A 16,246-nucleotide genomic window follows, 5' to 3' on the forward strand; every position below is an offset into this window, starting at 1 on the left:
TGAACTTTAAAGATTTAACTATGGAAATCTTGTACAGGGGCAAGAGACATGTGTTGAGAGGATTTGGTAAACAAATTTTGACCACAAATGCTGGGAAGTTAGCAAAAATTTCAGGTAATCAAGCTCAATTATGCATGATTCAATTGATACCTACCAGGCGTAATGATGTACAATGGTATGCATTAGAAGCTGTAGGAGTTGAATCTGACAGTATCCTATCTAGTTTACTAGTTGAGTTCAAGGAATTGCTTGATGAACCTACTCAACTTCCCCATCTAGAGGGGTATTTGATCACAGAGTAGTGCTGCACCAAGGGACTGAACCTATTAATAAAAGGCCTTTATCGATATCCAGCAGTTAAAAAGGATGTGATAGAGACCTTGGTAAATCAGATGTTGGATCAAGGCATCATTCAACCAAGCTGCAGTCCTTATGCTGCACCTGTGGTATTGGCTATGTTGCTCGGACTCTTCAAAAATGACAACGGGTGTGTGTCAGACTCTCCCAAAGTAGTGTATTTTTGAAGAACCTAACACGGGTGCGGCATTGAAAGTGAAGAGTCCGCACAACTTAGGGTATGGGTAGGGAAGAAAGATGGTACGTGGAGGTTATGTGTTGATTATAGAGACCTCAATAAGGCCACAGTGAAGAACAAATTTCCCATTCTAATAGTAGAAGACTTATCGGATGAACTAGGAGGGTCCAAGATTTTTAATAAGATAGATCTCGGGTCTGGTTATCACCAATTGAGAATGGCTACTGAAGACATACCTAAGACTACATTTAGGACTCATTCAGGCCTCTATGAGTACCTTGTTATGCCCTTTGGGCTATCTAATGCACCTGTAACTTTTCAAGGCTTGATGAAGCTTTTTTTTAGGAAGTTTGTGTTGGTTTTTTTTTATGATATCCTGATTTACAGCAAGACCTTAGAGGACCATGTGAGGCATTTGAGATCTGTTTTTCAAGAAATAAAGAAACATCAACCATTTGCTAAAGAAAGAAAGTGCTTCTTTGGGGTGAAAAGAATTGAATATTTAGGGCATTTTATCATAGAGGAAGGAGTCTCCACTGATCCCAAGAAAATAGAACCTGTCAAAAACTGGCCTATTCCTACAACTTTGAAACAACTGAGAGGATTCATCGGGTTAGTAGGGTATTATAGAAGGTTCATCCAAGGCTTTGGTATGATATGTAAACCTCTACATGACCTCTTAAAGAAGGACAACTTCAAATGGTCTCTCAATAAGCTATTGATGCATTTGAAAAACTCAAGTTAGCCCTTACTGCTTCAACTGTATTGGCTCTACCTGATATGACCAAGACCTTTGTAGTTGAGACTGATGCAAGTGGATATGGAATTGGTGTTGTTTTGAAGCAACAAGGCCACCCTATAGCCTTTATCAGTAAATCTTTATCACCGAAGCATGCAGCATTATCGGTATATGATAGGGAGTTACTAGCTATGGTACATGCTGTGACTAAATGGTCTCAATATCTTTTGGGACAAACATTTATTATACGAACTGATCAAAAGGCCCTAAAGTTTCTCATTGAACAGAAGTTACATACCAATTCGCAACTGATGTGGCTAACCAAGCTCATGCCCTTTGATTATACCATTGAGTATAAGAAGGGAGTAGAAAATAAAGTTGTTGATGCTCTCTCCAGAGTATCAAGTGTTGAGCTCTTATCTCTGGTCATTTCTAATACCAGTTCTGACCTTTTACAGGCCATTGAGGAGAGTTGGGAATCTGATGTAGAATTGAAGACTCTCATTGACCGGTTACAAGTTGATCCCACTAGTTCTTCCAATTCACATGGAGAAATAACCAACTCAGGAGGAAGGGTAGATTGGTTATTGGCAAATCAGATCAATTAAGGAAGAACATTATCACTTTTTGGCACTCCACTGCTCAGGGTGGTCACTCTAGTGTTGATGCCACATTGAGGTTGCTAACTCTATTTTACTGGAAAGGTTTGAGCAAGGATGTCAAGTTGTTTGTACAGAGATGTGATGTGTGTCAGAAAAATAAAGTTAATTTAGCCGCTTATCCTGGTCTATTACAACCACTTCCAATTCCTAAGGTGGTATGGTCCCAAATCAGCATGAACTTCATAGATGGGTTGCCTAAATCACATGGCTATGAAGTCATTCTGGTGGTAATTGACAGGCTAAGTAAGTGTGGCCATTTCATACCCTTGAAGCACACTTATACTGCTGAATCTGTGGCGAAGGTGTTTATGGATGTCATAGTAAGGTGACATGGTCTTCCTGATACTATCACTAGAGGTAGGGATGCTTTGTTCTTAAGCACTTTTTGGCAAGAGTTGTTCTCACTACAGGATGTTCAGCTTATCATGTCATCTGCCTACCACCCTCAATCTGATGGTCAGACTAGACTGAGGTCTGAGGTCTTAAACAGGTGTTTAGAAACTTATTTGTGATGTTTTTGTGCTGAAGATGGTATTGGTTGGTTCACTTGCCTACCTATGGCTAAGTATTGGTAATACTAGTCATTATTCTGCAATTAACCTCACTCCATATGAGGCTCTTTATGGTCGACCTCCCCCTCTACATCTCCCATCCCTCCCTGGTGAGTCTTCTTTTATTGAAGTAGATCAAACTCTTTTCAACAGAGAATTGAAACTTCCACTCCTTAAACACCATCTTGTGAGGGCATAACATAGGATGAAACAAGCAGCAGATACTCATAGAAGTGATAGGGTCTTTGTTGTTGGGGATTGGGTCTATTTTAAGGTGCAACCTTATAAGCAAGTTAGCGTTTCGGCTCAACCCTTCCACAAGTTAGTTGCAAGATATTATGGGCCTTTCCAGACTTTGAAAAGAGTGGGACTTGTTGCTTACACATTGTTGTTTCCAGCTTCAGTCAAGATCCATCCAACTGTGCATGTTTCATTATTAAAGAGGTGTTATGAAGTTCCTTCCCAAATTGCCTACCCTCCCACCACTGATGTTGCTAGTCCTCACTGCCCTGATCCTGAAGCTATACGACAGAGAAGGATGGTGAAGAAAGGTAATAAAGCGGTTGCACAGGTGTTGGTTAAGTGGCATGGAGTACCAGCAGATGCTGCTACCTGGGAGTTTCTTACTGTCCTCGAGACTAGGTTTCCTGATTTTGATCCTTGAGGTCAAGGATCTTTTATGGAGGGAAGTACTGATATAAGCATTTCAGGAAAGTAGCTACACTGTTACTGTAAACATTGTAGGAAATTAATTACACAGGAGAAGTGGAATTACTACTGTTGATATCTCAAGAAGTTAGTTAGTGCGCCACATCAGAAAAGTAGTTAGTGAGGCAGTTAGTAACAATTGATAGTGATAGTCAGCTAGTATAAATCATTGTAATTCCATTCATTGGAGTTATCAATCAAATAATACAATTCCGTTTCTACACTCACTCTTCTTCAATTCTTATCTTCCATTCCCTATTGAGCTATTCCACTCGAATTCCTCTGTAGAATTTCTGTTGTAGTTCGAATTCACTCGAGCTTATAGTAAGTTCCTTGAATTCCATTCCCTATTGAGCTATTCCACTCGAATTCCTCATGATAGTCAAGCAACCTAGCATGAATCGGAAATAGTCACTATCCTCCTCAACCTTAAATCTATCACCCTCTCCCAAACCTTCATGGTGTGACTCAACAACTTGATACCTCTATCGTTGTTGGATATGGGATACAGGAAGATGAAGGAGGAGAATGATATAGCATGGTGCCAGAAACTGCAAGTTTATTCAACTTTAGCCTTGCTACCTGTTGAATCTCGTGCAAGTTAAGTTGTGATTGTATTGGTGGCAACTTGCAAGCAAAACGTAAGCAATTTTAGGTGTCCAACCATACACTCTGTCTTTGTGTATTACTGTAAGTATGATAGAGATACTGTGATGACTGACCGCAATACTAATGGTGATCTCAAGGTTCAAGAAATGAATGAAACTATGATCGCACTTGAATAAAGAAGATGGTCTTTCTATGATGTCTCCAAGCCGAGGCCATAGTGGAAGAGATAGGCAAGAGACAAACACTAGTACCGTTACAGAAATTAATTTCTAGGGGTTTTAAAAGGCTCCAGATGTTTAACAAAATTATGAAAAAAGGATCATACTTCTCCATTGGACCTTCATCAGAAAAATTCTCAGTAAACCAGGAGAATGTTTAGACTAGAGAGGAGAGCAACCAGTGAGAGTTAGAAAGCTTAGGTTATCACAGAGCATGTTCAGAGCCCAGAACTGATTCAGTAGTCTCCCTCTCTCCCTATATTTCAACAGACTTTTCTTCAAACACAGGTGCTCCAGCTCCTACAAAATTATATTTATATGACCGCCGGCACAAGAACAAGAATGTCCCTGGGACACACAAAGCTAGATGAACATGTTAGAATCTGCATTTAAGCTTACGAATAGATCTAACATGACCAACTTGCCAAGAACAACATGAGGCATTGAGGTCGAGACTTAATGAGAATACCGATAAGAGATAGATCTTGGGCCTAACTCAAACCCAAAAGCTAGCTCATGATGTGAGGTTTGTCCATGCCATATTAACGAGACCACCCATCCCGTAAATTACCGATGTGGGACTCTTCACAAATACTACAAGCTACTGATTCAGCTTCAGGTCTTTGTAAATGTTTGCAGATCAAACAAATAATTCTTTTCCTTTTACTACTATGCCCCCCCCCACCCCCCCACCCCAGCTATTTAAAATTTTCAGTAAGATGGTACACACAACCAAATATGGAACTAATGTAGGCAAAATTCCTTGGCCCAAGTGTCACTGCCTTAGCCCATCAAAAAAAAATTTAAGTGTTTGGGCTAAGGAAAAGAATTTGATCTGCATATGATGATTTTATATTAAGGTAATGAAAGTGCCCCTTTCTCTAATGCTTTAGCTTTTAGATGATGCTGTCCACATATTTCAATAAATTGCATAAGAAAACCTCTCTATGAACTGCTTATCAAGTAAATCCGAAGTCACATGAAGTACAAAGAGAATATGCAATTACGAAAGTAGCATTAGCCTATTATATAACTGACTTTTAAGTGTTGAAGATGTAAGTACCAGGTAGTAGTATGCCAAAAGAGAAAGGCCAGAACAAGTTTTTTGCCAATCAGAGTTCGCTGATATTCTGTAGAGACCAATATAATCAGCTATTACGTAGAACATCTGTGGAAATGGAATATCGAGCTGATAAAAATAAAGCAGGCATATGTTGAAGCCAGAATATAGCCAGAGTAGCTTCCACCCCCTACAAAATCATGAAAAGAAAGAAAAACAAAACCCCTTAGTATTTAGAAGCAAAAGGACAAAGATGTTAATACATATGAATATAAGAGGATCATCAATACAATTACCTGAATAGACCTAAAAAGTTGCTTGTTAAAGACAAATCAACCAGGCCCACACAGCTACAAATGAAAAAGGGTAGAGAAAGCCAAGAGGGATAGCTTATTCCCACAATCAACTGAACAGCAGGCAGAAATAAGCAAGAACTCACTCTAAGACGGGAACCTTCCATGCCAAACATAAGACGAATAAAGTCAACTTTCGAAGAAGAGCATATTTTCATCTTTCAGCAATTGCTAAATAATTGAACCCCAACATACTGAAAAAAACTATTAATCGAAGCAATCCCAATGGGAGTATTTTAAAACAAAAAGGGGGGAAAGATTAAATTGCACAAAAAAAAAAATCCAGATAGGAAATCCTATTTAAAACCCAAAAAAACAAAGTAAACAATAGGCTGACCACAAAATCAGCCATATTATGATAAAAGATTCTGTACAATAACAAAAATAAACAAGGGTTATATCACTAAAGAAATAAACACTCACACACACTCTTTTACACAGAAATTTACAGTAAGGACCACCTTGAAATATATTTGTTCATTAGTTCACAAAATGAGTAGCTAATAAAACTTAAGATAGGAAAAAGATCAGCTCCATCAGCTCTTTGTTTGTTGCATAATTGTCTTCAAGATGCTTGCCGCAAGAAATCATAATCCTAAACGTGCATAATCTTCTTTTTACAAGGTAAATAATTTTACTAATGCTGTGGAAGCCCCATATACAAGTCGTAAACGTAGAGAGCCTACACCAAAATTTGGTTCTCCTTAAAAGAAATCCAGTCTTCTATAATCTATACAAATAAGGACCTCTTGGGTACACTACACGGAAACTAGGAAAGACTACTTTGCGGTTTTACAAAATTGGCTTATCCCTTTGAATGGCCACCTATTTTTCTCCACATATGACCACGTGATGGCTAGTGGAATGGAGCAACAACCTCAAGCCCTTTGACTTCTCCTCCCCTCCTACATACCCAGCTGTGCAAAGCCTCCTTCACTGTGTTCGGCATCACCCATTGTGTACCAAACAAACTAAGAACCACTGACCACAAGCGTGTAGCCACTTGACAATGTAACAACAGAAGATGTACATCTTTGCCCAAACATTCACATGAAGCACCAACCGACATAGGTAAAATCTCCCTCTTTCAGATTCTCTGTTATCAATATCACTCTCTTTGCCAGCCATGAGAACAAGCACACCTTATTAGGTGCCCTAGGAATCCAAATAGAGTGATAGGGTAAGTAGCTTTCTCTTTCTCAGGTAATAAGACTTAAAAATGAAAAAGACGTTCCAATTCTCTTGTCATTTCTAGACGCCACGTGAAGTGAGTGGTGCATGTTGTCTATACAGTAGCCCAATCATGTTATGAAATTTGCCCAGCTACCATCATGTAAATCTTTTCTAAATCTCAAATTCCAAAAAACGTCTCCCATACGCGAACTACGAATATGTTGAATGACGAGTTCTTTCTGAGATGAGGCTCCATATAAGTTAGGGAAAGCCTCGCTGAACTAGCTCGCTTCACGCCATTTATGTCCTCAAAAACTTATCAAGGGATGTAAATTTGAATCCTTTCTATTTAATAGCAAGACTCTCAATTTGAAAAGTATTCAGCAAAATTGACAGAGAGTACATCTCATGTCAGTCGGGACTAATGGAGGTGGGGGTGAGAATAGATTGATTATTTTAAATGAAATTATAATATCACAAGTTCTTGTTAAGGGATGAATCGAGTTTTACACACTTACCAGTTTGAATTCCCAGGGCAACAAGAAAGGCATGCATTTAAATTGGTTGGTAGGTAGGGGGCTATTTTTCAGAACGGGGTAAAAGAGCTATATTAATTGCTGAAAATTGAGTAAGAGGTAGATTACAGGTCAGCTGCTCTTCATGCACAATCGTTCAGGCTAAAATGTGGGTCACATTCTACTATAGAATCCAATGGCAAATTGCTTGTGGTGTGAGGTTTTGAGATGATTCGAGATGCCAGGGACGATGCCTGGCACAATGAGGAGGCATTCTCCAGTTGAAATTCAAATGGAGAAAGAGTCGAAGAGCTTGGGATGTTGCCCCACTAGCACTCATGTGGGTCCTGCGGAAGGAAAGAAATGAGAGCTTTTGATGGAATAGAGAATAATAGTATGCATTTAAGGAATAGCCTCTTGTTCCTAGTTTCTTTTTGGTACATCCGTGAGGTTCTAGTGTATACACAAGATTTGGTGTCATTCATAAGGCATCATATCGTGTTGTTGATTATCACTTTGGTATACTGCTCATCTATGGAAGATTTCCCATTATTAGTAAAGAATTTACGTTATAGAAAGAATTATGCATATTCAACTTACAAGTTACTAATGCATGCAGAAAAGTTCCCTGTTTTTTTGCTTAACTTGTGAAAAGATTATTAGCATTCAATCAGGTGGACTTATAGTTGACTTGAACTAACCAATATGTTCCAGAACCGATAAGAAATATTCCCAGCGGGAATCCTGCAGCTGAGCCAATCGAAATCTGTTGCTATTGATTTCAAATAAAGTGACACCAGCAGCTAACAGCTGTAGAACCAAGAGATAAATTACTATGGGGGACCTCCATGACTTCAATCTGCAAAAGCATATATGACAATGTACTTAATACGCCCCTATTCAGAATGTTGCAAGAATACACAAAAGGAAGAACGAGTTAATAACACTAGAAAAGAAGAGAAGGATGGGTGGAAGACAGGATGAAATCTTACTTCATCAATCCAATAAGTTCCATCCACCAGGCATTAGCTAACTCACGTTCCGCACCCAAAATGGCCCATACAATAAGGAAAACCACTTCCAGAAAAATAGTGAAAACTGAAAATAGAAAAACAAACCACAACAGAGCTCTCCCTTTGAAATGGAATCCTACAGAAATTAAAAGCATATGTGAGTTATATAAGGTATGCGGAAAAACAGGGAAAGAGTGGGGGCACAGGAAGAGAGAGAGAGAGAGAGAGAGAACATTTCATATTCTTAGTGTTTTTTTTGATGTATTCAAATAACAATGCACATGGAAATACTCAGTTTACTTGTTAGACACTTCTGTATAATGATCTAATTGGTCCATCCTTCAAAGGGGAACAGATGCTTGTACAGAAAGTGAAACATAAAGACTAATCTAGATTTTGTCAAAATACGCTGAACAATAACCCAAAATATAGAGATAGCATGAAGAGAAGGAAATTCATCTTTTAAATGCATCCTTGATCAAAGCTAAAATTAGGAAAAGTGAAATCTACCAAAAGCATCTTTACCTCTTTTTGGTGCCGCGAATCGCAAAACAAGAGAAGACACTAAATTGACTAGAGAAATCAAACTCCAATTAAGCAGACCAGCTGCATGGAAACGGAAAAGACAAGGTAAGTTCAGGCCTAGAAAAACCTCTGTAGGTAGCTAGCTATAGAAGAACGCCCACGAAAGGGACATCTGTTAAACCACAATTATAAATCTTGGCAGTTCTCTAATCTGTACATTGGACTTTTCTCTATATTATGTCAGATTTATCATTATGGAATTGAAGACAATAATGAGGTAATTTTATAAGAGAGAAATTTCATTATAGGGGAATACTAGAGAGTTACAATTGGAAGGACCAGTAGTCCTCAACTAAGTTGCCCGGACACGGGTGTTGTTATCCGATATGAGTGCAGATCTAGAGGTCAAATCCTTCGTGGTCTAAATTTTATGATTCGGGAGTACGGGCCCAAGAATGGATAAGGGGGCGAGAAATCGGCTAAAAATAATTCAAATATCTAAAAATAAACTTTTAAAAATATGCCTAAATTATGGTGAACTATATGGAAGGAAAGGAATGCAAAAATTTCTGAAAGCAATTTTGAATCTGTAATTATTATTAAGTACATAATGCATCTACTTACTAATTTTTTGGTGTAACTAGTAACGTGGCTTTTACAAATGATATAAAGGTCATGAATTCTACCATATACAAGCAGGAACCAATCTCTGCCATTTCTTCTGTCTGACTACACCCCTTTTGCAATTCCAACTCCTTAGCAGGTTACTAGTGTTGGAAGGCATACACCATTTGAGGCCCACAATGTTAAGAAAAAGTTGCCACAGAAGACCATTGAGAGAACAATGAAGAAAAAGATGGCTTTCCTTATTGGTTAAAACCATAGAATATTATAGAAACTGCCAACAACAACAACAACAACAAACCTAGTGTATTCCCACACAGTGGGGTCTGGGGAGAGTAAAATGTACGCAGTCCATACTACTACCTCCGGAGAGGTAGCAAGGCTGTTTCCGATAGACTCCCGGCTCAGGACAAAGAATAATAAGTAAATTCATAATAAAGCACGAAACACGTTGGAACAATAAAAATAAGGCTCCCATACAGTAGAACCCTATACTAACAAACCAAAGGCACCCTCACCCACAATACCCCCACCCCAAAGCTCTCCTAGCTTCCGACTACGGCCCACCCGCAGGCACTAACCTTCTACTCTTATCCACGTCCTCCACACCTTCCTATCTAGGGTCATGTCCTCCGTAAGCTGTAACTGCTCCATGTCCCATCTAATCACTTCCATCCAATATTTCTTCGGCCTACCCCTACCCCTACCCCGCCTGAAACCATCGAAAGCTAGTCTCTCACACCTACGGACATCCGGGCCCCTCCTGCTCACATGCCCGAACATCTCAACCGAACTTCCCACATCTTGTCCTCCACCGAAGCCACTCCAACCTTCTCCCGAATAAGCTCATTCCTAACCCTATCACTCCTAGTAAGCCCACACATCCAACGAAACATCTGCATTTCCGCCACCTTTAATTTTTGGATATGGGTGTTCTTTACTGGTCAACACTCCGCTCCATATAACATGGTCGGACAAACTGCCATTCTGTAAAATTTTCCTTTAAGTTTGAGCGGCACCTTCTTATCACCCAACACTCCCGAGGCTAGCCTCCACTTCATCCAACCTACCCCAATCCGGGGGGAGATATCCTCATCAATCTCATTATTTCCCTGAATCAAGGACCTGAGATACTTAAAACTATCCCTCCTACACACCACCTGAGAGTCCAACCTAACTACCAACTCGTCCTCCTGCCTCAAGTCATTAAACTTGCATTCCATATACTCTGCCTTGCTCCTACTCAACCTGAACCCTTTAGACTCAAGTGTTTGTCTCCAAACCTTTAATTTATCATTCACACCTCCCCGCGTCTCATCAATCAACACTACATCATCCGCAAAAAGCATGCACCAAGGCACCTCACCTTGAATACGCCGCGTTAAAACATCCATTGCCAAAGCAAACAGAAAAGGGCTAAGAGTCGATCCCTGATGCAACCCTGTCAGGACCGAAAAATGCTCAGAATCTCCTCCCGCCGTCCTCACCTGAGTCTTAGCTCCTTCATACATGTCCTTAATCGATCTGATTTAAGCCACCGGGATCCCACTCACCTCCAAGCATCTCCAAAGAACCTCCCTAGGAACTTTGTCGTATGCCTTCTCCAAGTCGATAAATACCATGTGGAGATCCTTCTTCCTTTCCCTATACTGCTCCACCAGACTCCGCACCAGGTGAATTGCCTCGGTCATCGAGCGACCGAGCATAAAGCCAAACTAGTTCTCTGAAATAGATACTATCTTCCTCAACCTCCGCTCTACCACTCTCTCCCAATTCTTCATAGTATGACTCAACAACTTAATACCCCTGTAGTTGTTGCAACTCTGAATGTCACCCTTGTTCTTACATAGAGGAATCATGGTGCTCCACCTCCACGCCTCAGGCATTTTTGCAGTTTTGAAAATGCTATTAAACAATTCGGTCAACCACCTTAAACCAGCCCTGCCAACAAACTTCCAAAAGTCCACAGGGATCTCGTCTGGACCTGTCGCCCTACCCCCTCTGCATTCTGCGAATAGCCTCACTGACTCCTCCACCTTAAGACGCCTACAATACCTGAAATCTCGACACCTCTCTGAGTGCTCCAGCTCCCCTAGCACAATTGTGACATCTCTCTCAGTGCTCCAGCTCCCCTAGCACAATGTTCCTGTCCCCCTCATCATTCAAAAGTCTGTGAAAATACGACTGTCATTTTATCTTGATATGAGCGTCCTCCACCAGTACACTACCATCCTCCCCTTTAATGCACTTCACTTGGACTAAGTCACGACCCTTTCTCTCCCTCGCCTTAGCAAGCCTATACAACCTTTTTTCCCCACCTCGCTCCTCCAACCCCGCATACAAGCTCTCAAAAATTGTCGTCTTAGCAGCCGTAACTGCTAACTTAGCCTCTTTCCTAGCTAACTTGTACTCTTCCCTACTAGCCCGCTTATCCTCTTCATCCGTCCTCTCAACCAACTTAGCATACGCCCCATATTAGTCTCCACTTTCTTCTTTACTTCTTCATTCCACCACCAATCCCCCTACCGCTGACCGGCCCGGCCCCTCGAGACACCCAACACCTTTCTAGTTGTCTCCCTGATACACCTAACAGGCCTATCCCATATACCATCCACGTCTCCCCTACATTCCCACACCCCAATCTCCGTCACCTTCTCCCCTATCTCCAACGCACTAACCGGAGTCAAGCCCCCCACTTAATTCTAGGACGCCCCTCCCCTCCGTTCTTCTTTCTATCCTTCTTTAAGCCCAAATCCATCACCAGAAGCATGTGCTGGGACGAAAGGTTCTCGCTCGGGATAATTTTACAGTCCTTGCACAGCACCCTATCCCTCTTCCGAAGCAGCATAAAGTCAATCTGCGTCTTAGCTATTGCGCTTCGAAAGGTGACCAGGTGATCCTCCTTCTTCGGAAAGCTCGAATTCACTACTACCAACCCAAAGGCCCTCACAAAATCCAATAAAGCAACTCCCTTATCATTCCTCTCCCCAAAACCATAACCCCCATGCACATCGCCATAGCCCCCGGTACCATCCCGATGTGACCATTGAAATCCCCTGCTACAACAATCTTCTCAGAGCTAGGCATGCCTCTTACCACCTCGTCCAAAGCCTCCCAAAACCGCTTCTTCTCCTCCCCGTCCAAGCCCACTTGAGGTGCTGAAACACTACACACGTTCAAAGTACACCCCCCAATGACTAACTTAATCGTCATCAGCCTATCGTTGACCCTCTTAATCTCCACTACTTGCCCTCTAAGTTCTTCATCTACTAAGATGCCTACTCCATTCCTACGCCTATCACTCCCCGAGTACCAAAGCTTGTAACCATCCACATCCCTGGCCTTAGACCCTACCCACTTGGTCTCCTGAACACACGCAATATTAATCCTCCTCTTTCTAAGATTCTTCACCAGCTCTATTGACTTACCCTGAAGGGTTCCTATGTTCCAAGACCCCGCCCTCACCCTATCTATACTAGTAACACGTCTACCTTTACCACCCTTCACTCCACACCCCAATCCCCGACCCAACACCATACTTTGCCCCCAGTCCCAAACTAGTCCTCCCCTCTTCCCCACCCCAACACCCGTCCCCAGGCCCAAACCCCTCGGACATGACCCTACCCTGTCATCGACGCCCAAAGCCACCCTTCAAGAAAAACAAACAAAGCAAGAAACAAAACTAAACTACGATAGAAACAAAAACTAAACTAAGCTAGCAACAAAAACTAAATATCAGGAAATATAGGGCACACAGGGCACACGAATGTCCTAGCACCAAAGACAGCAAAACCAATAATAAAAGCAGTGCAAGATAGGATATTATAGAAACTACCAATGTGGTTATACACTATATACTGCACAAAAGTCCTACTTAAAGGCTCTAACGAATTTAGTTGACTACCCATCCAAAAAAAAAAGGAACTGAGTTGACTAAAATTTCCACACTATTGAATCTAAGTACCTAACATCGGTAAACTTCTACACGAGTTAAGCACTTGAGGGCATACAAATGATTCTGATGAGGCATTTACTATGATAGTTAGCTAGGTATATTGTAAGTGATTCGTAAAACTAGCTTGTGGCTAAAAAAGTGCCACTCATAAATATTTTTAACACATCAAAATTCATGAATTAGTTATACTAGCCATAATTTCTTATGGAGTTGCGGGACAAGGTTCTAAATGCTTTTGCTAAGTTCCTAGAGTAGTAGAATTGAAGCACTGCTTACTCTTTCTTTTGGGAACCTAAGAACTACTTACACTCTACAAGGGCTATGCTTGTGATAAATCTAGTGTATCAATGTTGTTCAAAAAGAAACACATCTAGTGTGATCAATGTCATTCAAAAAGAAACACATCAGTGTGGTCAATATGCCCAAAAGTTCATAATTTCAAGCCTTAAAATGCAGGCTTTACGAGAATTATAATGCTCTTGGGTGACTAATTGAGCAGGATCTCATTCCTAACCTTTTCATTAATAAGGAGAGCTTCCGTAAATCTTATTATAGCTCTTTGAGCAATACATGCTAACATGTTCAAGATCCAATAGCTTCTTTTCTAAGGCGGCGAACCCTGGGAAAATGGAAGTTGCGCCTTTGGTGGTCTATCGGCAATGGGTTTGAGACATGGAAATAGTCTCTTTGCAGAAAGCACAGTTAAGGCTACTTTTAGTATACCCCCATTCTTAGCCTTGGTGGATGGATTGAGTTACCTGATACCTATTGCTAGTGGGGGGTGGCATGTATCTTGTGGAATTAGTTGAGGTGCGTGCAAGCTAGCCAGGATAAGTTATCCCGCAATTTTATTCCAACCAAACATGGGATAACTCATCCTTAAATTAATCCGAAATTAGTTGTCCCCCGATTTTATTCCAACCAAACATGGGATAAACTCATCCTCAAATTAATCCTGGGATTAGATATCCCTTATACTTAGTACCAAACGAGCCCTTAGAAACTTCTTATTGTAGAAGGTATACACTGTCTTTAAAGTTCTACACAGTATGCTCTAATGCTGCACAAGTAATTTAAACTTCCAAACCTCAAACAGATAGACCACACTTGAATTTTGCAAGCCTAATGTAACAGTACTTCAGATACTGTTCAAAGATTTCTGAGTGGTTGATCACAGTCTGCCAAAGTCAACTTCTCTAATAATTGGGGCTTCAGATAAATTAGATCAAAGTCGATCAAGAGTGTAGCCTCGTGGTCAATAAAGTGGGTTGAGTGTAATGAGGTCTCAGGTTCAAATCCTAGTAGACACAAAACACTCAGGTGATTGCTTCCCATTTGTTCTAGCCTTGATGGACAGAGTTACCTGGTATCCATGGCTAGTAGAAGGGTAGCATCTTGTGGAATTAGTCGAGGCGCTCAAGCTGGCCCAGACACAACGGTTATAAAAAAAAAAACACTAAATTGACATTATTTCAAGATTATGAAGTATAAATCAATGTTGGGTCAACATCAATCAGCTATATGAGTGTCACTTAGGTACTTTTTCCAAGAATCTTGAAAATACTCAGTAAAAACACAAACTTTAATTCTTTTACCTGATAAGAGCAGAAATGACAGCACAAAACCACGAATAAAACTTCCCATTATCAACTCTTTATTCTCAATTCATCCACATTTACTTTTACCTCAGTCTGGAAATACTATATTGAGATTATCTCTTTTTTTTCTCGATAACCATCTTGCACGCATCTCGACTAATTCCACAGGATACCTACGGGCTACCACCTCCCACCAGCAGTAGGTACCAGGTACAATATATTGAGATAATTTCAAGATTAAAAAGTATAGATCCATATTGGGTAAACGTCAATCAACTACATGAGTGTTAGGTACTTTTACCAAGAATCTTGAAAAAATACTTAGTAAAAACACAAACTTTAATTCTTTTACCTGATAAGAGCAGAAATGGCAGCACAAAACCACGAATAAAACTCGCCATAATCAGCTCCTTTATCTCAATTCATCCACATTTACTTTTACCTCAGCCCTATATTGAGATTATCTTTTTTTTTTCTTGATAACCCTGCAAAATGCACCTCGACTAATTTTACGGGGTAACTACCACCTCCCACCAGCAACAGCTACCAGGTACACTATATTGAGATTATTTCAAGACTACAAAGTATAAATCATTGGGTCAACGTCAATCAGCTATATGAGTGTCACTTAGGTACTTTTACCAAGAATCTTGAAAAAATACTTAGTAAAAACACAAACTTTAATTCTTTTACCTGATAAGAGAAGAAATGGCAGCACAAAACCACGAATAAAACTTCCCATTATCAGCTTCTTTTTTTCTCAATTCAGCCACATTTACTATTTCCAATCAAGAATTCCAGAACCCCAATTAACAAAAATTCAATATTGCTGAACAAATTAAGTCTTGGATCAAACAAAATGATTAGAGCAGAAATTTCTCAATAGATTATTTATATAAGTATGCATAGAGTCCCATTGGATCGCTTTCATTATACGAAATTGACCAATGGGGTTCTTCCAGTTTGAGACGCGAGACAGTTCGAGGATGGGTTGAAGACAAAGGGTATATATGTAAGCCTTCACGTGAAAAATGCAAGCAGTGTGATTTGCAAAATAAATAAATAAATCCTGAAATAATTAATTTCAGTTTACAGAATAATTAAGGGTATTTTGATTGAGAAAATAAATATGAGTATTTTGATTTGTTTTAAAAGAAATGGTTTTACATATGTGTGTGTGATTTCTTAGCTATTAAGGGTCTACTTGGAAAGTACATTTTGTAATTGAATTTGAAAATAAATAAACTTGTAAATTTTATTATTTGTATTTCGTAATCTCGGTTAATAAAGTAAATTCAAGCATAACTTAAATGGAGATTTGGTTTTGTAGCATTTTACAAAAACAAGAAAAAGATAGTTTTATGTCTTTTTAATAAAATATGAAAGTAGTGATTGATGCATAAGCTAT

The 16,246-nt window shown here is 40.0% G+C and overlaps 1 protein-coding gene across 5 annotated transcripts in view; it reads right to left on the reverse strand.

Annotated features, from left to right (window-relative positions):
- Positions 1-15,858, reverse strand: part of LOC107863925 (piezo-type mechanosensitive ion channel homolog) — a 53,639-nt gene extending 37,781 nt beyond the window's left edge. The window contains exons 1-7 of one of the 5 annotated variants that reach the window (XM_047407930.1): positions 15,532-15,854; positions 15,191-15,323; positions 8,662-8,742; positions 8,116-8,272; positions 7,825-7,982; positions 5,379-5,535; positions 5,086-5,272 (exon numbers count right to left, since the gene is read on the reverse strand). In XM_047407930.1, coding sequence (XP_047263886.1) covers positions 5,086-5,272; positions 5,379-5,535; positions 7,825-7,982; positions 8,116-8,272; positions 8,662-8,742; positions 15,191-15,239 — 789 coding nt within the window. In that variant the 5' untranslated portion in view covers positions 15,240-15,323; positions 15,532-15,854. Of the gene's footprint in view, positions 1-5,085; positions 5,273-5,378; positions 5,536-7,824; positions 7,983-8,115; positions 8,273-8,661; positions 8,743-15,190; positions 15,416-15,531 lie in introns of all 5 variants that reach the window. The other 4 variants (XM_016710129.2, XR_001672495.2, XM_016710128.2 and 1 more) reach the window with 4 other exon arrangements.
- Positions 15,859-16,246: the final 388 nt, after the last annotated feature.

This window comes from Capsicum annuum, chromosome 3, assembly GCF_002878395.1.
Source record: "Capsicum annuum cultivar UCD-10X-F1 chromosome 3, UCD10Xv1.1, whole genome shotgun sequence".
NCBI lineage: Eukaryota > Viridiplantae > Streptophyta > Magnoliopsida > Solanales > Solanaceae > Capsicum > Capsicum annuum.